The sequence below is a fragment of the Halichoerus grypus genome, chromosome 9 (assembly GCF_964656455.1).
Source record: "Halichoerus grypus chromosome 9, mHalGry1.hap1.1, whole genome shotgun sequence".
Taxonomy (NCBI): Eukaryota; Metazoa; Chordata; class Mammalia; order Carnivora; family Phocidae; genus Halichoerus; species Halichoerus grypus.
In genome coordinates, this window is record NC_135720.1 from 71,853,585 (window position 1) to 71,878,654 (window position 25,070).

Here is a 25,070-nt window from a genome sequence, read left to right on the forward strand (position 1 = left end):
CTCCATTACCACATTAATATATGTTAATTGAAGAAAGTTTAGGAAACATCGAAAAGAAGAAAATATGATTTTTTTTCCTAAACAGTATAGCACTAAGTGCAAGAATTTTGGATAGCAAAAAATTCAAACAGGTGTGCCTATATGCCTGTCTTTCATTAACTGCAATGAAATTAACCTTTTTACTACTTCATGGATGGAAAGACAGTAATGTGGTACATAAATAATTAACTTTTATTTTTTTTTAATTTTTAAAGTTTATTTTTTTAAAATATGGAATGCTTCACGAATTTGCATGTCATCCTTGTGCAGGGGCCATGCCAATCCTCTCTGTATCATTCCAATTTTAGTATATGTACTGCTGAAGTGAGCACAATAATTAACTTTTTAAAAACACATATTTAGGGGTGCCTGGGTGGCTCAGTTGGTTTAGTGTCTGACTCTTGATTTCAGCTCAGGTCATGATCTCAGGGCCATGAGATTGAGCCCCATGTTGGACTCCATGCTGGGCATGGGCCTGCTTAGGATTCTCTCTCCCTTTCCCTCTGCCCCTCACCCCACCCCCCCAAATAAAATAAAAAAATAAAATAAAAACATGTATTTATTGTAATAAGTATCACCAAAGTGTATGAGGTAAAAAGTGATGGTCTCCCTCCACACCATCCTTCTTTATAATTGTAATTATTTTCTATAGAAACAAAAATCTTTATATCTATGCTTACCTGGTTATACACATACATACAGACATGCAAGCTTCATGAGTCAGGGATCACCCATGTCTATCTTGATGTACATCATTGTAAGCCTAGTGCGCACCATGGGCCTTAGTACACAGAAGGTGCTAAATTGAATGAATAAATGTCACACTCTACCTTGTTCTGTAGGTGGCTTTTTTTTTTTTTTTTAAATTTAAGAATGTAACCTGAATATGTTTCCATGTTAGGGCATCAATAACTACTTCATTATTTTCAATGGCTCCAGAATAATCCACTATGTGAATATGCTATAATTTATTCAACCAGTACCCTATTACTGGATGTTTAGGTTACATTATATATATATATATAAATATACATATATTTTAATTTATTTGAGAGAGAGAGAGTGAGAGAGAGAATGAGCAGGGAGAGAGGCAGACAGAGAGGGAGAAGCAGACTCCCCACTGAGCAGGGAGCCCGATGCGGGGCTCAATCCCAGGACCCTGGGACCATGACCTGAGCCGAAGGCAGATGCTTAACGACTGAGCCACCCAGGCGCCCCTAGGTTATATATATTTTTATACACACACACACACACACACACACACACATGCACACTTATGTACAGCATTACAAACAATACTGCAGTAAGCATGATAGCCAAATTATTTTGTATAAAAGTTCTATCAATTTGTCTTCTTACTAACAGTGAATGTGTGTTGAGTTCTCCACATCAATGCTAGGGATGATTTCCCAAATTGGATATTATCAATCTTTGTTGTTGTTGCTGTTTCTTTTGTTTGGAAAAAAGGTCCTTACAAGGGGAATTGCAGGCTATTTTGCTTTAAAGTGAAGTTGGGATTCAAATTGGGAAGATTCTAAATGGCAAATAGGACATTTGAATATTTTTAAAGCAGTGAAAGAGAAAGGGTTTGAGAATTTTTTTTTTTAAGATTTTATTTATTTATTTGACACACAGAGAGTGAAGGAGCACAAACAGGGGGAGCAGCAGAGAGAGAGGGAGAAACAGACTCCCCGCCGAGCAGGGAGCCCGATGCAGGCTCCATCCCAGGACTCTGGGATCACGACCTGAGCTGAAGGCAGATGCTTAACGACTGAGCCACCCAGGCACCCCTGAGAATTTTTTTTTTTTTAAGATTTTATTTATTTATTTGACAGAGAGAGAGAGAACAAGTAGGCAGAGAGGCAGGCAGAGGGAGAGGGAGAAGCAGGCTCCCCGCTGAGCAGGGAGCTCGATGCGGGGCTCGATCCCAGGACCCTGGGATCATGACCTGAGCTGAAGGCAGCGGCTTAACTGACTGAGCCACCCAGGTGCCCCCCCTGAGAATTTTTTTATACATTATAAAATGTTTGAGCTCGAAGAGATCTTAAAAATTATCTGTTTCAGTGAACTTTTTTTTATAGATGGGGAAATAGAAATTCTGAGAAGTAAAATGATTTATTTAACCACACACTATCCATTAATAGCAGATCTGATATTAGACCAAGATTTTTTGGGTCTCAGCCCATTATTCTTTGGTTTTATTCAGCAAATATTTACTAAACATCTTGTACTAAGTACTAAAGAAGATTCAGCAAGTAAGAACACATACTTATTGAGCACTTTCTTATGCCAGATCTTTCAGATACATGGTATGGTATATACCACATCAATCTACTACATTTTTTATTTTTGTTTTGTGTGTGTGTGTGTGGTTCCTTTTTTTTTTTTTTTTTTTTTTTAGTATTATTAGGTATTCCTATGTTTCAGTAATAGTAGTAATTCTTAGAGTCAAGCCTGGAATAAGTTCTGTAGATCAGGAGGAAAATGATACTATTGTTTTACTCAAAAATGTGTCAAATGGAAAGCATGGCTGATTGCTTTTTTTCTCAGGTCTGTTTAGGGTATCAGGCACTTCTCTGTGTAGGTCCTCAGTGTGCACAAACCTGAGAAATGCCGCAATTGAGAGAAGGCCAGCTAAGTTGGAAGAGTGCCTGAAATGTGGCTGGGGACATAGGTTGGACAGATCAAGGAGGGCTTTGTTGATCTAGTTAAAGATTTTTGCTTTTGTTCTAAGGAAATGGTAAACTAATGAAGGGTTTTAAGTGGATGCTCCGCAGGGTCTTATTTGCAATTAAAAGAGGAGGGGGGGACACTTGGGTTTTAAATGCATTAGGAAAGCTGCAAGGTCAATGAGTCAGGAGGCTATATATCATTAGTCCAGGTGGTAGTTGATGGTGACTTGTTCCCTGGCTACAATATATAGAGAAGTGGAGATACATTAGGGACACAGAACTGACAAGATTTTGGTTAACTGATATGGCATTGAGAGGGAGAAGGGGTCTTGTATTACTCTCTAGTTCCCAGCTAATGCTGCTGGATACAAGTGGGTGATGTTCACTGAGATGGGAACTCTGGATATATGATTGGGGGGAAGATCATGTGGTCAGTTTTGAAATGTTGTTTTGAAGGGCCTGAAAATCCACTTAAAGGTCTAGGGGGTGATTAGACAAAGGAATTAGAGGTTAGAGAAGAGCTAGAGATTTTAATTTGGGAGTCTTGTTCATATGGTAGAAGACATTGACTAGGTAGAGGCACTTTTTTTTTTTTTCTTTAAGGAACTTGATCGCCAGGAAGGTCTAAAAAAGCGTTAGATGGTTCAGATCCATAATTTTCATTAATTAATGAAATTTCATTTCATTAATTAATAGGATTACTCTATTTTTATTTTTATAAACATCTGGGTTATTTTTTATTTATAATATTATCTAACCTTTGGATTACGAACGAAAATCCTTGTTGCTGAATTAGCTAAATACCATAGCAGATACATGTTTAATAATTAGTAAGGGATTTTTAGGTAGTGGAAATGTCAGATCCTTGCTGAACAGATTGGCTAGATAGTACTTTGGTCAAATATTTCATATTTTGATCCAGCTACCTTTGGAAAATAAACTGGCATTTTATGTGCTTAAGCACTTTCAAGAGCACTCATCTAACTTTTCCTCGAACCACTGATTTGTTGTCACATCATAGAGCTTATTTCGGGAACCAGTGAGCTCTTAAAAATAAGCTTGTTTCTTAATCAAAAGGACAGTATTACATTACAGCTGAATTGGATAAAATTAGTATCCAAACCGCGATTGAAATTCTAATGCCTTTGTCTTGTCTTTCTTATACCTAGTAAATGGCTACAAAGGAAATGTCACTTCACATAAGATTAGTTGCCAAGATTTTAAAAAAGAAACACAGATATGTTCCTCACAGTTGTCCTAACCACGCAGCTTTTGTGCTGCTTCAAGTTGCTCAAACTGTGCTATGAGGAAGCCCTTATACTGCTTAAAAGGCCAGGGACTCAAACAGGCTATTGCACAACTCTTCACCACCGGGCGGTTTCGCTTCCAAATCTGGCCTTCCTATCATCCCACGGCCGGAGTCGCTTCTGGCTCCAGTGGAGCCAGCCCGGTTCCCCCTCAAAAGCAGCCAGGGTTTCCTCGTCCGAGCCATGGGCGCCCCTCCCTCCGCCCAAGGTTTACGCGAAAGTGAAGCCGCGCGGGCGCGGGGCCGCCGGAGGTCCCATTGTCCGGCAGGGGAGACCTGCTCTCCCCAGCGCGACTCCCGCACTCGGGTCCCACCATGTAGGTTAACCAAAGGTCTACGGGTCTCCGCGCCACTCCCCTCCCCCCGCCGTCCCATTGTCTGCCTCGCCCCGCCCCGGGGGACACGTGCGCCTGCAGCTTCCCGAGCGAGAAGAGCGCGGGGTGGCGGCGGCGTGGACACCGCCGGGAACGGCTGCGCGGCCGCGGCGCCGGGGGTGGGGGCCGGGCGCGCACGGACCGGTGGGTGCCCTCCGGGAGCTGCGGTAGCGTTCCGCGCCCCCCGCCCCGCCGGCCCGGGACGGGGCGGGGGGTGGGCCGGGTGGGAGCTCAGTGGGGGTGGCGTGCGCGTGGTGCTGCGGTGGGGGTGGGGTGGGGCGGGGTGGGGAGATGCCTGTCTCCTGACAAAGGAGAACGACTGGGACACGCTGAGCCGGCCCGCCCCGCTGGAGGAGAGAGGGAGGGGGAGTGCCGGGAGGGGAAGGGGCGGGCCTTTCATTCACTGTCTGCCCCTCCGTCGCCGCCGGAGCGGAAGGGCGGGGTCTCGCGCCCCCCACCCCCGGGAGGTGAGGAGCAAGGGAGGTGGCGGGGCGTGGGGGCGGAGCCCGCGGGCGCGCGTCCCGAGGCGTAGGCTACGTCGTCACGTCAGCGCGGGAGAGAGAAAGAGAGGAGCCGACTCGGCTGGGACTGGGGGACGGAGTCGAGAGAGCGAGCGAGGGAGGGTGTGAGCGAGCGTTCGAGCGAGGAGGGGAAAGGCGGCCACTCGTGCCTGAGCGGCCGCGGACGGCACTGGGAGTGGTGGGGGAAAGGAACAGGGAGGGGAAGAAGAAAGGCCGAGAAAGGAGCCGGCCGGAGGCTGGTGGTGGTGGTAGGGGGAGAAGGAGGAGCTGGAGGAGGGCAGGGGCAGAGGGAGTGAGTGAGAGAAGCGGACGCGCGAGGGAGGGGAGGGAAGGGGGGGGGTCACGCGGGCGCGCGCGCGCGCACCGGGAGCGCGCTCGGAGGCGAGTGGAACTGGATCGGGTTTGCTGCCAGCGGCGTGAGCTTCGGCCGCCATTTTACAACAGCTCCACTCGCGCCGGACACAGGGAGCAGCGAGCACGCGTTTCCCGCAACCCGATCTCCTCGGACAGGATTCTTCCGCCGCAGCCCAACGGGGAGGTAACGACCGCCTGGACCCGGGTCTGGGAGGGGAGCACCGTGACATTGTGGAGTGAGCTGGGAGGAGGAGGAGTGGGGAGAAACCGGCTTTTCTGGAAAATGGATTCCAAGGGGGAGAGGAGCACGTTGACTGGGGCTGCTTGAGAGTAGGCCGCGGCCCGCGCCGCCACTTCTTCCTCTTCTCCATGTGCTGCCGCCGTTCGGGCTTTGTCTGCGGCGCTCCAGGGAGGAGGCGGCCCCATGGCCCGCGCGGACCACGAGCGGCGGCGGAGTTGGTGCTGTCGTGGCCGCCGTCGCGGCGCGGGAGTGGGCGGAGAGGAGCGGGTCCCGTCCCGCAGCCGCGCGGCGAGCTTGGGTGGTGCTCGCGGTCCGGCGGGCGTTAGGCAGTTCGCGGAACGCCCTCACTCCGCCGGGTTGCCGGCCCCGGGCCGGGGGTGGGACAGCTGGCCCCGGCGCCGCAGTCACTGCACGGACGGGCGAGGGGTGGGGGCTTGCACCATGCGCCGCGGCTCACGTCTCGGCGGGGCGGGCGGGCGGCCGGGGGTCGCCGGCGCCCGGGGCGGAGAGAGCCATGTGTCACGGCGGAGACGGCGGCGCTGGGGAGGGGGGGGCGGGGAGAGCTTGTGGCCTGGCGCCGCCGCGGCCTCGGTGTGGAGGGGCGAGGTTGTGCTGCTCCTGCTTTCTGGGGGCTCCGATCTTGGCTTCAGGTTGACGTTGGGAGCCGGTGATGGTCGTCTTGGCCTGGGACTCGGTGGGTTTCCGTTGAAGGAAGTTGTAGGACATTTGAAGGCGCAGAGCACGTGTTTCTAATGGGCTCCTGGTGGCCGCAGCGGTGAGGCTGCCGCTATGGGTGCGGAGTCGGGGGCGGGCTTTGGGGTGCGGGGGTGAAGGGTGGAGAAATTGGGTGGTAGGAAGGTAGCTTGTGTGAGCGCTTTGTTCTTCGCTGGCTGTTGTTACTGATCTATAAGCGGCAGGCGGGAAAAGCGCGCACTTTGGGGGTTTACCTTTGAGAGAGAAAAGCCCAGCTTTGCTTTCTCCACACACCTCATTCTCTGTACGGGCACAGCTGTATGTGGCACGCTGGCTCGTCCTCCTGCTGATTGGGCTCCATTTGTAATATGGTTTTTTCTAGGGAGTGTTAGCAGGTGAGGCAGGGGTGGTGCTAAGGAAAAACATAGTGAATCTGTCCTCCTGTGCCCCGCGCTCCAAATCTGGCTTGTCAGGCGATAGTGACTGTAAGGCTTCTTTAAAGGGAGGCGCAGGTTGGCTGGTGTAGAAATTGGTAGAGAAAGTAAAGATTGGGGCTCTTATATTTCCTCTACCCTTTTTGAAGATCCTAGTTTAATTTTGCTTATTGCGTTTGAACAGATCTCTGGAAACATGGCTACAGAACATGTTAATGGAAATGGTACTGAAGAGCCCATGGATACTACTTCTGCAGTTATCCATTCAGAAAATTTTCAGACATTGCTTGATGCTGGTTTACCACAGAAAGTTGCTGAAAAACTAGATGAAATTTACGTTGCAGGTAAGAACTAACACTTGCAAAATTATATTATGAAATTTTTCTATTGGATTTCTGGCTTTGAGCTAAAATAGCAACTTTTTGTGGTTTCCAATAAGTGTGGGAACTAGAGTTTTGCTCTGTCGTGATAGTTGTGAACTAGAGGTTTAGGTGTATAGAGGGAGGGAAGAAGGAAAGGTTAGGAGGTAAAGGCTGGCTGGCCAGATGGATAAGTATATGATGGTAGCAACAGCTGCTAAATGTTGGGAACAGGCCATGTGACTTTTTGGGGGTATTTTTATAGTAGGATTCTTGTTAAATAACTTGGTAACTGTAGACTTGTAGTCTGTCTGTCTTGGTGTAGCTGTTGCTTTTTCTAGTGGTATTTGAAATTGAGTAGAGGTTCAGTTGTCATGCTTGGTACTTTGTTGGTTGATTTTAGGATTTGTAAGCCTATATATTTACTGTAGAAATATTTAGCCTTCAGAACCATGTGACTTAGACACAACATGATGTAAAAGAAGTTGATTCATTATTGCAAGTGTGGTTGAGAGGCCTTATTTAGTTGAGATTGCAGTTCAGAATGACTAAAGTATGTGTGTTTCTCATATATAGATAAGGGAAATGGAAGAATTCTTAGTTGGCAAGCATGTACCTGTATTGGCAATCATGGTTTCTTAAAAAAAAAAAGTTTCCAAAAATATTAAAGTTGACAACTAATTAAGTTTTCTCTTCTCCAGGGCTGGTTGCACATAGTGATTTAGATGAAAGAGCTATCGAAGCTTTAAAAGAATTCAATGAAGACGGCGCATTGGCAGTTCTTCAGCAGTTTAAAGACAGTGATCTCTCTCATGTTCAGGTAATGCTAATTTCAGTGTAAATAAAATAAACATGAGTAGTTTTGAAATAGTTTATTTGGTTAGATACAGATAAGACAGTAATTGTTAAATACATTTGGAAAATTCTTTTGTAGAACAAAAGTGCCTTTTTATGTGGAGTCATGAAGACTTATAGGCAGAGAGAAAAACAAGGGACCAAAGTAGCGGATTCTAGCAAAGGACCAGATGAGGCAAAAATTAAGGTATGTCTTTAAAAACTTTTTAAAAAAATTCCCTTCAGTTTTGAAGTTCTTAACTCTTTTCTAGCTTTGCTGAATACTCTTTGGATGTGAAATGGGTGTTTCTTTAAGATGTTGAGAGTTAATAACAATGAGATAATTTGTTAATCTTTTCTATTACTATTTTTTGAAAAGTTTCCTGCCTTTAGTTATTTGTTTCTAGAACAACTCATTTTTAAGTTTTTCTTGTTACTGAGCTATGGCTTAAATCAGTGCTATTGGTGTTCTAAGGAAAACACTTAAAATACGTCTGCCATATTTCTAAATGTTTTCTGAAAAGCTGCAAGTCCAGAATAATGACAGTGGAACAAAAATGGGAGGGGATCAGGTCACTCCTCTACGGGTGGGGAGTGTACCTTTAACAGTTGACTGTTTTTAGAATTCTCAAACCCCAAATTAAATGGATTAGAATTTTTAACACTGTCTTTTTTCTTTTCTATTACTGTTGATTTTAAGGCTAATTTGTTCATTTCTAAAGGCAGCTTTTATCAATAAAATTGATTAGTGTAGAAATGTAAATGAAGAAACAGGCTGGGAGTGAAGTTCTGTTTTTTTTCATTAAGGTCATATAGAACGGTAAGTGGACTCAAATGCAGCTAGGTTTTGATCTTTGTTTTGGTTTTTAGTTCATAGAAAATAATGGTGATCATAGTAGTTTTAATCTGATGCTCTTAGTATAGTGTACTAGTGCTCTTGAACCGAGGGTTATGGTTTAAGAAAGTCGGTTATTAATGCTGCTAAGTGATGCTTTAATGGTACGGGAGGAGGGAAACTTGGAACAAGGAGTTAGCTGTTAACGTCATCCATAAATTTGAGGCTTTCACAGGTCTACCTGTGAGTGAATTGTGTTTGAATTATAAATCTAACTTTCTCCATAGAAATGGAGTATAGTTGTCCCCAGTGTAATTATGTCGATTCTAATTAAATATACATTTAGGGGTTATGATTATTAAAATCTTATTAAAAATGTAAAGTTTAGTTTATGTGATTTTTCTGTTCTATCTTTGGGAGAGAGTGGCTTAAAGCTTTAGTGTGACTTAAATTACAGCAAGACAGTACTTTTTATAGGATTTTTTTTTAATAGGATGTTTGATGGGGAATAAGTTTTCCTTTATTTAGGGATTGATACAAAAGGTATTTGGGTCATAATAAAGACTAAAGTGAAAAAAAGATTAAGGTGAAAGAAACAGGGATTACATATGGGGAAAAGGGAAGATGAGCCATTTAACGGTTTCATTTATGTTTTAGTAGTGTAATAGGTTTCGGTTTATTTTTGTTACCCAATGTTGCATCCTTCAGTAAACATTTGGGTATAATAGAAAAAGACTGCTTAAGATAATGTAGCGGTTTGTGGGAGTTTAGGAATAGTTATTTTACTATAGTATTTTTTCACAGATATTTAACATTCTTCACGTAGGAGATATGTAAAATCTGTCTTGTCATTTTCATTTCCAGAGACTGAAGTGACCTTAGGTCACTTAACAGCATTTCGATAAGATTGTCACTGTGTTTGGTGTCAGCTTATTTTTATTTCAGAATTTATCAGCTAATTATTAGATTTTATTCTTTAGAAAGGGGTTCTGTGCTTTGTGGTTGAGATGGTGGAGGAGAATAATTCTTGTTTTTTTCCTTAGGCTAGCAGTGGACCACTTCTAACACTTTTTGCCTATAGTAAGGGGTAAGAGAAACTAACACTCTGATTAGTAAATAGGAGTTGTGTAAATTTTAACAGTTCATTTTTAGGGAGATAAAACGTAGAAGTTATTTCACATTGTTGCAGTTAGATAAAGTTTTCAAAGTCATTTTGGACTTTTGAATGAACCATGTTGTCTGTGAAGCATGGTGCTTGAATGTCAGATGTATTAAGGAGGATGTTTTTCCTGTAACTTCTAAGTTTCTGGACTTAGTTTGGGGAGTATAATTTAAGGTTGGTGAAATGCCCAGAATGGCAGTGTGTACCTGAAGTGTGGGGTACAGGGAATTTATTGAATGAAAAATCCAGACTTGGGGGAGAGGAAACTTACCTAGTTCCTCCTTTGGGAGAGAATTAAACTCAACCAAATTAGGGGCAGTAATTTTTTTAGGAGATAACTAGCAGAGTAGATACAGACCTCGTCTTGAAAGTTGTTGATGGATCAACATTAGTTTTTTGTTGTTCAGTAATCACTAAATAATTGGAGATCAGAAAATAATTTGAGCAGGATCCTGAAATTTTCACTAGAAATTAGAGCTACTGCAGGGTACATTAAAGGAGAAATTCTAAAACAGATACCAGAAACCTGTTTGTAGGGATTGTTGCCAAGGTAAATGGGAAAGATTTGAACAAGATTGATTTTTAACTGTGAAATGCATGGGTGTGGTCTTGTGAATTAAATGTATTAATGACTTTTGAACTTTTCAAGGCACTCTTGGAAAGAACAGGCTACACACTTGATGTGACCACTGGACAGAGGAAGTATGGGGGACCGCCTCCAGATTCCGTTTATTCAGGTCAGCAGCCTTCTGTTGGCACTGAGGTAAAGAAACTAAAAACTTGTACCTTTTGTAGTAAATGCACAGGTATCTGGTTTCCTAAAGAAACTCTCCATGGTTTTTACTTCATGTTTAATTTACAGATATTTGTGGGGAAGATCCCAAGAGATCTGTTTGAGGATGAACTTGTTCCATTATTTGAGAAAGCTGGACCGATATGGGATCTTCGTCTAATGATGGATCCACTCACTGGTCTCAATAGAGGTTACGCGTTTGTCACTTTTTGTACAAAAGAAGCAGCTCAGGAGGCTGTTAAACTGGTAAGTTTTTTTTCCTTCAGTCTCCACATTCACTATCTTTAATTAAAGCCAGGTTTTTTCTTACTGTGCATAAGAGTTAACCAAATGTTTTTTGAAGTGCTGATAAGGCACTGTCTTACAGTCTCTGTGTACTCATTGTAGCAGTATTCTTTGCATATATAGTTGATTGGACTGAGGATCTATAAGTTAGTGTGTCAGAATTCTGAGTTACTGGTTCTTTAAAACAACTAGCCAGTAATGGTTTTTTAATAGGAATGTTAAAAGATTTCAGAAAGTAACTACATAGGGGGGTAGGGTTCCCTTATATTCTGGCTGTATCTGGGCTATCCCTTTTTCTAAAATATATCACAAAGACATTGTGATGATAAATTTCTAGTTAATAAAGGGTTTTGTGGTGAGTCGCAGTATTTGATTTCAAAATACCAGATATAAGGTGTGGGGACCTAGTAATTTTTAAGAAAATTGTTAATGATTCAAATTATAGTTTATATGATTCATCTTTAAAGCAGTCTTACTAAGTTTTGTGACTCAGATGGTTTCTGCATTTTATAATTTATGACGTCAAAGGTTAATTTCAACCCAAAAAAATGTACCAAAAAGTACTACTGGGGGGGAACTTTTGTAAATGGTCCATTAAGGCAGTTATTTGTTAAATTTGCCTTGTCTGGCTTACCTATTTTATGGGTAATTCCAAGTAAACTTAATATCCCTGGGTTGATTTCTACTGAATTTTATTATTCCTTTCCTCACATTCAGATGTTTCACATTTTAAGGCATACCATAAGGAGAAAAACCAACTATGCTGTTTTTGCTTTTTATATTGCTTGAATCTCTCCATTGGTGTGTATAACTGAATATGGTAAAGACTTTACATTAGAAAAGTGATACTTGAAAGATTATAGTGTCTTTAAAAAAAGAATTTAGGAGTTTAGGTATTTCCTTTTAAGTCATGGGTGATTTTTCCCTCCTTTAAAGAATGTGTCCTATTTCAGAGCAGGCATAGTTCTAGGTAACCATTCCTAGTAACCTTTGGGTGGTCAAAATTTTAACTTTTAAGCAGTTGAGGTAAAATTAAGGACTTTTTTAGAGTTCTGGAAAGATACTTTTGGAATCATCCAGTTTAATTTATAAAAGAATACTAACATTTTTGCCAGGTAGTAATAAAAAGTAGTGGTAAGTTTTAATGCGGCATTGTAGAATGAGAAGACAAAGAAATACCTTACTACAACAAGCAAGTACAGAATTTACCACTGTTTTCAGATCCATTTTATTTATTTGATATTGCATAAAGTTCTTAGTAAGTATGGTTATTTAGTGTATAAGTGGTGATTTGTGTACTTACTAATATTTTTAAAGGAATCATTAAACCAGTATTTCTAGGACACTTAATGCTTGCTACCAAAATATAGTAATTATGGTAGGTCCTTACGAGAATTTATTTCTAGGTGATTTCTAGAATCCTTAAAAAATGCATCATTAGAGGAAGATGATATATAATCCAATTGTAACATGATTTTGAGTGCCAGTAAAAACACATTATGAAAGAATGTTTCAGTTTGGGCAGTTGCCTTGGCTTAACAAATAAGATTGTCCAAGATTGCATTGCTATAGGCTTAGAATATATAGTGTTATTGATATAGTTAAGTTTTCTAACTATAATGCAGAAAGTTCCATAGATAGCCAAACAGCCATTTTGATTCATCTAGGAACTAATTCTTGTCCTTTTTTTACATTTTTTTTCTGAGTTTGTGATTTGAGTCCTTATCTGGGAGCATGTTTATTTACTGCCTGAAGGAGGCTTTGCATTTTGGTGCCTTTTAAAAAGATATTTTTAGTGGTGATGGTGTACATCCACTAGGATGAATTGGATGTATCATCGTTGCTTTTTTTAAAAGGATGCTTTACTGTGGTAGGATTTTGGTGATAACGGAATTGGGAGATTTGCCTTAATATAACTGAGAGGACTAGACTTTTGAGGAAAAGAAGCATTCTAGAGAAATAATAGAATTCAAGTTAATTACGGTGTTTTTTGCTACTTTGTATTTATTGTGGAAATGAGTACCCTTGTCCTAAATGTGTTCCTTTAAGGAGCATATTTTGAAAACTGTTCCTACATGTGGCGTATCATGAGAGTCTGCTTGAATTACACTTTTGTCTAAAGTGAATTTTTATATAAGATAATGGAATGGTTGTTCTAGTTGTAGATGATCATATGTTGAAAAAATGCCTGGCATTAGTTATAGATCAGACAGGATTGAGGGACCATTTCTTTTTGCTTTCCTGTACTTTGAGTGTCTTGAGGAGTACCCTAGGTCAGGATAGTTTATGTATTGGGGTGCCTAGCTGGCTCAGTCGGTAGAGCATGTGACTCTTGATTTTGGGGTCATGAGTTCAAGCCCCATGTTGGACATAGCGCTTCCTTAAAATGTAAAGATAATTTATGTATTTGACCTTATTTTTTGATATGATTCAGTAATGGCTTTCCCCCCTCGATTAAAAATGTGGATTTTGGGGTACCTGGCTGGCTTAGTTGGTAGAGCATATGACTTGATCCACAGGGTCGTGAGTTCGAGCCCCATGTTGGGGGCAGAGTTTACTAAAATATATATGTATATCGTGGATTTTAAATTTGTGTCTGAATTACTTGTAAAATGGTTTGGTACTAACAGCTGAAAAAGAGGCATGGACTTAGAAGCAGCTGCGAACTTTTTAAATGAAATGGTTTTCAGCCAACATTTGCTTTGTATTTTGGGGAATAAAAGTATTTTTCCCTAAATAATGATCTAAAGGGGAAGCAAGATCTAAATTTGTGAAAGGTAAATAAATAGCTACCTATTGAGTGCTTGTTAAAACTCAGGAGCTGTGCTAGGGTGCTACATTATTACCTTTATTTTTTTTATTTTTAATTTTTTTTACATTATTACCTTTAAATACTACCTCAATCTATTCTTGAAAATAATTGGAATTCATTCTTTAGAAGAGTAAATAGCTTGGGTGACTTACTGGAGGCCCTACAGCTTTAGTTTGATACCAGGTTTGTTTAGTTCAAGTTCTTCTCTTTGGCTAGGCATAACAGTTTAAGCCCGCAATGCACATTATGTCATCAGGTAGCCTGATTCTTTTAAATTATGTAGTAGTTTTGGTAGTGTTAAAAGGAGCATAGGAAATAAGTCCTGTTTCTACTGCCAGAATAGTTTTGGCATCTATCTTCATTGTTACCACCTTAGTCTAAGGTACCATTCGAAGAATCCTAGCTACTCACTGCTTTCCATTGTCCCTTTAGTCTTACCATAGGTTGGATCACAACATTCCCATGTTGAAAACTCTAATAATGGCTTCCAAAAAGGCCCTATCTTATTTGATCAGGTTTCTCCTTATCTCTTTCTTACTCTTTATTGCCCTTCCATCCATGCTTTGCCTTTTTGTCCCCCCCACATAAACTATGACCATTTCCATCTTCTGCTGTTCTGTTTTCTAACACTCCCCCAGTTACCATGGCTGCTGTCTTGTCAATCAGATCTTAGAAGGCCTTTCCTGACTTCGAGCAGCTTACCACCCAGTTGCCCCATGACAGTATCCTGAACACAATAAAATAGAATGTTTAGATGTATTTAAAGTTATTTCTTGGTTTTGTAAATTATTTGCTTATTCCTCCTTCAGGATACTAGCTCTTTTTTCCTGTATCCCTGACATTTAGAACAGTGCCACTATATATTTATCCCGTAGGTGCTGGATAAATAACCTACCTAACTGGCTCACTAGTGCCATCTAATCTGTTATTTATGACTCAAGAATTTATAACATTCCCATATTAGCTATGGGCTATTATGCTATTTAAAGATTGTCTAGCTTCCATTTGCAATTATTTATTCAGTGGTAGGGATTAGTGTAGATTAATGGGGGGGGGCAGTGCTTTCCTCCTCATCCCCAGGGAGATATTTGGAAGTATACGTAGTATTTGGTGTTGTCACAAAGACCAGGAAGAACAGTAGGCAAGTGTGTATCTATTTGTGTGGTGTGCTACTGGAATTGAAGCTCAGGGCCACCAGCACCCCAGTGCCCATCACATTCCTAGATAATAGAAATATCACTGCTTAAAATGCTGATAGTGCCTATGTTGTAAACAGTGGATTAATTGGTCTCTATTTGCATATTAAAAGTTACATTTTTAATAGGCAGTGCTGGTTTTATTCACCAAAGTGATTGGTGTATGCTGGTGTAGCATCTGTAAAACCATTTTGATGAATGCAGGTGACAAGACAGGTCCACAAGATTTTTAGTAACATTTTAGCAAATAGTGTGCTTAACAGGAAAACTTTTATTGTGGACACACAAGGTAGTTTGATTCAGTTCTTGACTTTAGAGTTTATGGGATATGAGAGGCTGAATATAATGAAACAGAAAGGAGATGCATTGTTCAGAGGGTAACAGTGATGAAGGGATAGATTGTATTGGGGTTGTTACAGAAGGCTTTGTGATAAAGATGATCAAGCAGGATAGTTAAGGAAACAGGTGAATGTAGTTGAAGCAGTGTTTTGTTGAAAGAAATGGGAGATGAAACTAGTATAAAGTCAATGCCAGAAGGTAATTGTCATGACTACTGGACTAAGTTGCATGATGCCATTCAAGTTTTGAGTGTTGGTGTGGGTAGCATAATGTAAATAACAGAGTAATGAAGGATGTTTGGATGAAGAGAACAAAGGCCTGGGAGGGGGACAGCCATAGAAAGGAGAGAGGTTACAGATTTTGAAAGGAGAAATGTTAGGTAATGGTATGCTATAGTTCATTCTGATTTTTATCAATGATTTAAATCAGGGCATAGTTGGACTGCCCTCAAAATGTCTGGTGACTTGAGTTTGCATGCAGTGGTAAATGCCCTGGATGACCATATCAGCACCTGAAATTTTGATAGCCTGAAACAGATAGTTAACACCAGCAAGATGGAATTGACAAAGGTCAAGTCCTATATACAATTAATTTCACAAGTAAGCTGTAGTGTGAGTCAGCAGTATGGTGTGGTTGCCAAATAAGCTAAGGTAATCATGGACTATGTGTTACAGAAGCATGATTCTAAGAAGTGGGAGATTAGTAATAGTCTCCAGTTTATTCTAGACTCCTCAATCTCAGTCTGTATCTACAGTATTGTGTTTTGGATGTCACTATTTGGTGACACTCTTAGGAGGCACATTAGTTGGCCAGTATCAGAGGAGGAATGATTAGCAAGGCATAGAGAACAATTCAGTCATGAGCATTGTGTGCAGGTATATGAAGTGCTGTCATTTGGGGGAGAAAACAGTTATTGTAGAATTTTTAGGGAAGTAGATTTTGGCTCAATGTAAAGATTTTTAGGGTGCCTCGCTAACTTAGCAGAGCATTCAGCTCTTGATCTCAGGGTTGTGAGTTTGAACCCCACGTTGGATGTAGAGATTATTTAAATAAAAACTTAGATTCTTTACTTAAGACATACTTAAAATGGACAGGCTGGGGAGGTAGTGGCTTTGCTGCTATGGGAAGAGTTAGGACTGAATAACCACTGCTGTGTTAGATTCCAAATCTGAGATTGCTAATTTTGGGGGGATTTGGCGACTGACTGGCTATGAGGGAAGGAAAAAGTGACTTGAGGTTTTAAGCCTGGATGACAGGACTGTTGCAGATTGTACAGCTCCTGTTTTGGTATTCTGAAAGACTGAAACTGCATTGATTAATGTTCAGAGTTCATCTTTATTTTGTCATTTCACTGTGGTACTGATTCTGAAAGCTAGATTTCTGAAATATCTTAACATCAGTGCTGAACTTCCTTGAGTTGGAAGGAGTCACTTTTTTGTTGTTCATTTTGATACTCTTATAGTGTCCTGATGTACTAACTCCTGAGAGTTAGGATTTATCAGTATTACATTAAAATCTCTGTTAAAGTTTAGAACAGTTTTGTAATGCCCTTCAACCACTGAACTCACTGTTACCCACCTGCTGGGATGTGAAGTTTATTTGTGAATTTATGGTGACTGGTCTTAAAATTATTAGAAAAGTTAATTCAAATACACATATAAAAATGCATGTTTAATCTGTAGATCAGGCACTGCTTTAGGAAATATTTATTTCTGTGTAGTGGGTACTTTTTTTCTTTTTAAAGATTTTTTATTTATTTTTGAGAGCGAGAGAGTGAGCACGAGCGGGGGAGACGGTGTAGGAGCAGAGGGAGAAGCAGACTCCCTTCTGAGCAGGGAGCCTGAAGTGGGACTCAGTCCCAGGACCCGGGATCATGACCTGAGCTGAAGGCAGATGCTTAACTGCTGAGCTACCCAGGCGCCCTTCTTTTTTCTTTTTTGAGTAATCTTTACACCAGACATAGGGCTCAAGCCCTTGACCCTGAGATCAAGATTTGAATGCCCTGCTTACGGAGCCAGCCAGGCGCCCCTCTAGGTACTTCTTTTACTTTATTTGGACAATATGCCCAGAGGGTCTCCTTTGCTCCTTTAATGATTTATTTTAATTGGAGAGCCAGTTTACTCTCTGTGGGTTAGCTCTAATTGTTCGTCTTTTTTTCTTCTTACTTAAAAAAACATGGATGAAGAATTATAGTTGACTTTCTAAATCTTGCTAAGTCTTCATGTCGTTTGTATTAGAGACCGCAGCCATCCTAAATAACCTTCTACCTACCCTGAATTGATTAACTGTAGCAGGGCAAGTGAAGAAACTTTTTCTGTAAATAATGAAACAGTCATTACTGCTTTGAAGCAGCATTGTTAAATGTTGTGGAAGTGGTATAACCAAGAATTCTAATTTTTCTTACAAGTTTTTCTTTCTTTTTTTTTTAAAGATTTTATTTATTTGAGAGGGAGAGAATGAGAGAGAGAGCACATGAGAAGGGGGAGGGTCAGAGGGAGGAGCAGACTCCCTGCAGAGCAGGGAGCCCGATGCGGGACTCGATCCCGGGACTCCAGGATCATGACCTGAGCTGAAGGCAGTCGCTTAACCAACTGAGCCACCCAGGCGCCCATCTTACAAGTTTTTCTTTTTTTTTAAACTTAGACATTTTCTTATGGTAAATAGGTCCTGCTCTTAGGACTTCTGGAGGAAAGTTATGCCGAGTCCTGTCACTTCAGAATAACTCCTCCTTTTCCCTTTAAACACTTTTTCTTCTATTTTTCTGATGATACTGTTTTTGTCAAGTCCTGGAGTTAAAGATTAGATGATCAAATGGAAAGCCATTGATTTGTCACTAAAGTGGAATATTTGGTGCTACATTATAAAAATTTAGGGAATGTATGTGTTTTTAAAGCAATTTGTTGTGTTCTTAGGTTAACTTATTTGTAATAGGGTATTGTAGTCTACTTGTACTTGTTCATAATCCCATACAGTGATGGATTCAACCATAGCTCTACTATTTTCAGGTAACCCATATATTTCTACTTTTAAGAGGTTTTTGGTCTTAATAGAATATAAATGCAATGAGAGAACAAGGTGTGTGGTAGGATTTTTCAACCCTCAGTACTATTGATATTTTAGATCAGGTAACTAACTCTTTGTTCTGCTGGGTTATCTTGTGAATTGTAGGATGTTTAATATCCTCTCTGGCCTCTGTATACCCATTAAATACCAGCAGCAAGCCCCCATCCCTAGTTGACAACCAAAAATGTCTTTAGACATTGTCAGATGTTCTCTGGGGGACAAAGTCATTGTTTAGAACTCTTGGTCTGTGTTAAACATAGAAGGGTGTTTTGTTGACCTTTATAGGATTTAGGTGTTGCAGAGTGTTCAGTTGAGCTCAAATCTACAGGTATGCAGAGGAGTTTGGATGATGGAAGTTTCAGGGAAAGCATTTTATTCAGAGGCTCAGCAGTATAGAGCTGTTTGAGAACTTAGGTAAATAGCTAAGATTATAGTATTGTGGAGAGAAAGGAGGAGTAGTAGTAGGAGTTTTAGGATGAACTTCTGTGATGTCCAAGTATTTGAACTTTATTTTGGTGATGGAGAGCCATTGAGAGATTGTTTTCACTAGGCAAAAACTGTCATCTCTTTTTTTTTAAATAAGGTCTCTGGCATAAGTGTAGAGAATATAAATAATCCTGGGATCATGATGACCAGGTACTTTGATAGCATGAATTGAATCAGTGGGGTAGAAAGTATAAAACTGTTCTGAACTTCATGTTAGATTTTGAGTATCTGGAGATGGAGAAAGGGACAGGGAAGAATTGATTTTTTGACTTACTATATGCTTTCTTGTCTTCTACCTGATGTACCTTTTATGCAAGAAAGGGAGAAGGGGTTCCTGGCTAGCTCAGTCAGGTGGAGCGACTCTTGATCTCAGGGTTATGAGTTTAAGCCCTATATATGGTGTAAAGCTTACTTAAAAAAAAAAAAAAGGAATGGGAGAGGAATGGTTTCACCTTTGCCATAAGGCTGGTCTACAAATTGTATGGAAATATATGTTGATTGTTTTTAGATTGTGTAGCCCCACTTGTATATACACACAACATAGATTCTGAGGCCAGGTGTGGGGGATTAATCCATAATTATTGCTGCTGCCACCATTATTACTACTAACAAGAAATTTTGAGGTGATTCTGTGTAATGTAAATAATTCATGTTTCTTGATTAACTTGAATACTTCCGAACTTTGGTTTGTAAATAGTACTGATCAGTGGATTTGTCACTTTGAAGATTGGGTTTTACCTCTAATATCTCACCCTTCAATGGGGTATAGTTGCTTGAAGACTTTACTTTTTACTGTAGTTTTATATTTGCTTCTGTACTTGCACCATAATCGATCCACTTGTTTTTCTCCAACTTCATTGTAGACTTGATGAAAATGAAATGGGGGAAAAAGTAGGGTTGGATTCAGGAAAAGAAGGTTCTCTCCTTTTAGAATTACATATTTAAAGGTGAAAACCCCTTATTGCAACTTTTTACAAGAGTGAAAAGGAGATGGGGAAAAATAGATTTAGGTGCTGGTTAACAGAATGGCGGAAAGCTTGCTGGTATTTGAATCCGTTTACCTTGCAAGAGGATAACTGGTCACCAGGATGAATTTAAATAGAAATTAAGGTATTGTGGAATCAGCAGTTTTGAATTTAAGCTGCTACCTGTAGACCTGATTCCTAATATATCAAGTTTCTTAAGTTTCAAGGACTGGACAAATTTTTGCAGTAATTTAATTCATAAATTTTTTTTTAGTTCTGTCAGTATAATCTTATCTGTCTCATAATTTCCGCTTAGAGTGACATATGCTAATTATATTTTTAAAGGGTATTAAAAAAACCATAGCATTGAAATAAGTTTGCCTAAAAATATGCATATATTTTTATAATAAGATATTATAAGTATTTTTAAAACGTGGTACACTTTTTCCCATTTCAGTATAATAATCATGAAATTCGTTCTGGAAAACACATTGGTGTCTGCATCTCGGTTGCCAACAATAGGCTTTTTGTGGGCTCTATTCCTAAGAGTAAAACCAAGGAACAGATCCTTGAAGAATTTAGCAAAGTAACAGGTAAGTTGGATTTATATGGAAGGAGGTGCAACTTCTAATACTGAAGGTAATTGCATACTTCTGTGTGATGAGAAGCATTGTTTTAAACACTGTATTTATTGACTTGTGTTCTCTAACCATGTGCGATAGGTAACTCCCATTTTTCAGATAAGGAAAATAGGTACAGAGGGCTTTGGGAAATGCCGAACATTACATAGTTTGTAAGGAAGGCACCTGGGATTTGAATAGTCAGCAGAATCTTTGCATACCCTGTTTTGGAATCTTTGTGTATTTTTATGCATTTTTAGGTGATAGCTTGACATTCTTCATAGGCGTGTTTGAGTAACGATTTGACTTTCTAAATTATTGGAACAATAAATATTGCTATAAGCAGAGATTATACATTGTCAATATGGTGCAATATCTTCGAACTGTAAAGCATTTTTAATAATAGTTTCCAAGTTGGGCTGCTTTTATTAGAATAAATTTTATCTGCCTAGAATATTTAGTAAATTATCAGACTATTAGTCTCCAGGAACATTTGAAATCTTACTTAATACTGATATATTTCATTTGAAATAAAGCCATTGATATGAGGCCAGAAAAGTGTCATCAAAAAGAATTTTAGGGGCACCTGGGTGGCTCAGTTGGTTAAGCGTCTGCCTTCGGCTCAGGTCATAATCACTAGGGGGTCTGCTTCTCCCTCTTCCTCTGACCTTCCCCCCTGCTCTTGTGCGCTCACTTTCTCTCTCTCAAATAAATAAATGAAATCTTAAAAAAATAATTTTAGTGTTTACTTGTATAATAAAAATGTTTAACCATGTCTGACCTATTATACTGCCATTTTCCTAACAGTTACATAAAAATTTTATGCCTTTGTCATTTAATTAATGGAAGAATAGTCTTTGGGTTTAATTAAAAAGAATATATTTTCTTTTCATGGGGATTGTATTGTGTTGGGAACACTTGTGAAGTGTGGATTAGGTAAATTATCTGGACCAGTTCTTTTGAGAGTCGTCTTTAAAGATAAGAGAGAACTTTTCAGTTTTATATTCCAGTATTACATTAGAAAAATCCTTTGATCAACTTTGTTCTTGCTTATTTTATCTAATTTCTCTGGAACGGTTGCTTATTTTCAGAGGGTCTCACAGACGTCATTTTATACCACCAACCAGACGACAAGAAAAAAAACAGAGGCTTTTGCTTCCTTGAATATGAAGATCACAAAACAGCTGCCCAGGCAAGGCGTAGGTTAATGAGTGGTAAAGTCAAGGTCTGGGGAAATGTTGGAACTGTTGAATGGGCTGATCCTATAGAAGATCCTGATCCTGAGGTTATGGCAAAGGTAATGGCAGTCAAGTTAATAATTTTTTTTGAGGGGGTTGGTGGAAGAAGGGGAAGGCTTTAGAGAGGGAAGTAAAGAACTTCTAAAATGTGTACTTTTTGAAAAACCGTATTTTTGAAAGTGAGAGAAGTATTCTTTATTAAAGCCACGTATCAGAAAAAATACCATGTACATAGGGAGTGAATATAGAAATTTGTGGGCACTCTCAGTTATAATTGTGTAGCTGTCATACTCTCATGATGAGTAGTTAGCCTATATGCTGTGGAGATGGTTCACTATCATTTTTGTGTGGAGTCTGAGAGTAGTTTCTTTGCATATTTGGGAAAGGCGCCATTAGCTTACATGGTTTTTGTGTTAAAAGTCCTCCTCCTAAAAATAGTTAACTGTACTGGCCTTAGCAGAGCTGCTGCAGTTACAAGGTTTAGCTATTATTAGGTATCCTGCTTCAGCAGTCAGTTGAGACATCCTATGAGAACAAACATATCTTGAGTCAACACTTTACTCATTAGTGCAGTTTGTAGTTAAGTTATTCTATCCTTTGTCATATAAGAATCCCCCTTAATGGTGATAGGCTAGCAAATACAACTTGTTCACTTAAATCAAGAGTGTGAAATGCCAGAACTGTGAATATTACTAAAGGATAAGTAGTCTTGAGGACAGAAGATAGTAGTATTTTTTCACTGGCCTGTTAAGCTCTTTTGGATTATCACATTAAGAAAATCGGATGTTACTTCAAGTATTTTAGGGGAAATGATAATGTTTCTTAGCAAAAGGTCAGCTTTTGTAATTGTACTTTGAGGAGCTTTACGGATTGAAATTATTTTGTCACTATTTTGAACACTCCTACTTTATCAACATTTCAAAAGCAGGTTCTAATTGACCACCTGTGTTAAGAGTTAAATGTTCAACAGCTATTTCAGAGGCATGGTATTTACATTGTTAGAAAATGACCACCTCAGTTTTGATTGCAAACTAAATACTAATTTAATAACTACTAAGCATGTTTGTTTTGTTTTGAGCAAAGTACAGAGTTCTCATGTACTCCTTGGCCACACACATGCATAGCCTACCCCCGCCCCCAATCAGCATCTGCACCAGAGTGGTATATTTGTTACAATCAGTGAACCTACATTGACACATTATTATAACTTAAAGTCCATAGTTTACAGTAGGATTTATTCTTACTGTACATTCTGTGGGTTTGACAAATGTTCAAATGTAATAGTTTTACTGCCCTAAGAATCTTTCCTGATCTGCATAATCACCCCCCATCCCCTCTAACCCTTGGGAACTATTGATTTTTTTTTTATTGTCTCCATAGCTTTGCCTTTTCCCAAATGTCATGTAGTTGGAGTTACACAGTATATAGCTCTTTAAGATTATCTTCTACTTGGTTACATGCATTTAAAGTTCCTCCATATCTTTCCATGGCTTGATAGCTCATTTCTTTTTAGTACTGAGTAATAATGCATTGTCTCGATATAGTATAATTTATTTATCCATTCACCTACTGAAGGATATTTTAGTTGCTTCCAAGTTTTGGCAATTATGAATAAATCTGCTGTAAACAACCATATGCAGATTTTTATGTGGACATGTTTTCAACTCATTTGGGTAAATAACAAAAAGTGCAGTTGTTGGATTGATTGGTAAAAGTATGTTTAGCTTTGTAAGAAACTGCCAAACTGTTCTCCAGAGTGGCTATACCATTTAGCATTTCCACTAGCACTGTTTCTGGGCCATATCCTTACCTGCATTGGGTGGTGTTAGTGTGGGTTTTGGCCATTCTAATAGGTGTGTGGTGGCATTTCATTGTTTTTATTTATTTTATTTATTTTTTAAAAAAAGATTTTATTTATTTATTTTGACAGAGAGATAGCAAGAAAGGGAACACAAGCAGGGGGAGTGGGAGAGGGAGAAGCAGGCTTCCCGCCAAACAGGGAGCCCGATGTGGGGCTTGATGGGATCATGACCTGAGCGGAAGGCAGACGCTTATCGACTGAGCCACCCAGGCGCCCCATTTGCTTATTTTTTAAAAAATATTTTTTTAACTAATCTCTACACCCAACATGGGGCTCGCATTGACAACCCCAAGATCAAGTCACATGTCCTACTGACTGAGCCAGTCAGGCACCCCTCATTGTTTTTATTTGTAATTCCCTAATGAAGTGATAACTGAGCATTTCTTCATATGTTGTCGTCTGTCTACTTTGGTGAGGTGTCTGTTCAGGTTTTTCATCCATTAGATCCAGCAGTCACACTTCCTGGATATTTTCAAATGAGCTGAAAACTTGGTCTGTCTTTTATATTTCTGATATTAATGGTTAGTGACTAAAGTTAATTTTATAGGGTGGGGTGGTGGCATCCTGGAAATTGAACCCTTTTGAAATATACAGGGAGTTCCTGTTTTTTCTTAATTTTCAGGTAAAAGTGCTGTTTGTACGTAACCTTGCCAATACTGTAACAGAAGAGATTTTAGAAAAAGCATTTAGTCAGTTTGGGAAACTGGAACGAGTGAAGAAACTAAAAGATTATGCTTTCATTCATTTTGATGAGCGAGATGGTGCTGTCAAGGTAAATAAATGGGGGAATTATTGTAGGCATCTAAATTAAACTCTAAGGATTTTTAGTCATCCTACAATTGGAGTATTCTAAAAAGTTGAAGGACACTCAGAGGTCATGTAATCTACTCCAGTTAACCTTTATTGGCTGTAGCAAATTACATAACTCACTAAACTGAGTCAAAAAGATAATTAGTTGAAGAGCTGGATCTTTAGATAAAATCTAACAACTGTATTTTTTAAATTTCATCCTTCCAACATCAGTGAAATGATTTTTGAACTTTGAATGAAGCATAATTGTTGTTAAAGGCGTCTTTATATTGATCAATACCTCATTTTTTTAAGGCTATGGAAGAAATGAATGGCAAAGATTTGGAGGGAGAAAATATTGAAATTGTTTTTGCTAAGCCACCAGATCAGAAAAGGAAAGAAAGAAAAGCTCAGAGGCAAGCAGCAAAGAATCAAATGTAAGTAAAAATTGTATAAATTTAAATGTTGGTAGATTAACTGGTGGAAAAGAGGTGTTGTGCAAATCTGTTAAATAAATGCATAACATGCCTTTAGCTTTTAAAGAAGACTGGAAAGCTTTGAGCCACTGAGAAATGGCTGGAATCTCAAGAAATGTTTATTGAGCTGTTGCTATTGACCATCCTTGTGAAAATAATTGTAATTCTAAATAACTAGAGTTTTGTATAATAATGAAAATCTGTCTAGGGTACTTCCTACTATATTTTACAGAATGTGCTCCTGAATTATGTGTTTTAAATATTAGCTGTCCAGAAGTGTTGATGTATTTGGTTAAAGGGTGGAGAGTTTTTTTTCTCAGAGA

At 39.6% G+C, this 25,070-nt stretch overlaps 1 protein-coding gene and 1 non-coding gene across 7 annotated transcripts in view; one reads left to right on the plus strand and one right to left on the minus strand.

Moving 5' to 3' along the window:
- Window positions 1-264: 264 nt before the first annotated feature.
- On the minus strand, window positions 265-371 carry LOC118541953 (U6 spliceosomal RNA). Its single transcript, XR_004920352.1, has one exon. It is a non-coding gene; the product is annotated as a U6 spliceosomal RNA (small nuclear RNA).
- Window positions 372-4,456: 4,085 nt separating this feature from the next.
- The window catches only part of SYNCRIP (synaptotagmin binding cytoplasmic RNA interacting protein), a 30,758-nt gene continuing 10,144 nt past the window's right edge, over window positions 4,457-25,070 (plus strand). For 3 of the 6 annotated variants that reach the window (XM_036101830.2, XM_036101831.2, XM_036101828.2), the window contains exons 1-10: window positions 5,318-5,450; window positions 6,819-6,978; window positions 7,695-7,813; window positions 7,928-8,035; window positions 10,474-10,587; window positions 10,687-10,863; window positions 20,221-20,356; window positions 21,475-21,680; window positions 24,105-24,254; window positions 24,587-24,708. In XM_036101830.2, coding sequence (XP_035957723.1) covers window positions 6,831-6,978; window positions 7,695-7,813; window positions 7,928-8,035; window positions 10,474-10,587; window positions 10,687-10,863; window positions 20,221-20,356; window positions 21,475-21,680; window positions 24,105-24,254; window positions 24,587-24,708 — 1,280 coding nt within the window. In that variant the 5' untranslated portion in view covers window positions 5,318-5,450; window positions 6,819-6,830. Of the gene's footprint in view, window positions 4,536-5,310; window positions 5,451-6,818; window positions 6,979-7,694; window positions 7,814-7,927; window positions 8,036-10,473; window positions 10,588-10,686; window positions 10,864-20,220; window positions 20,357-21,474; window positions 21,681-24,104; window positions 24,255-24,586; window positions 24,709-25,070 lie in introns of those variants that run through there. The other 3 variants (XM_078055024.1, XM_036101832.2, XM_078055022.1) reach the window with 3 other exon arrangements.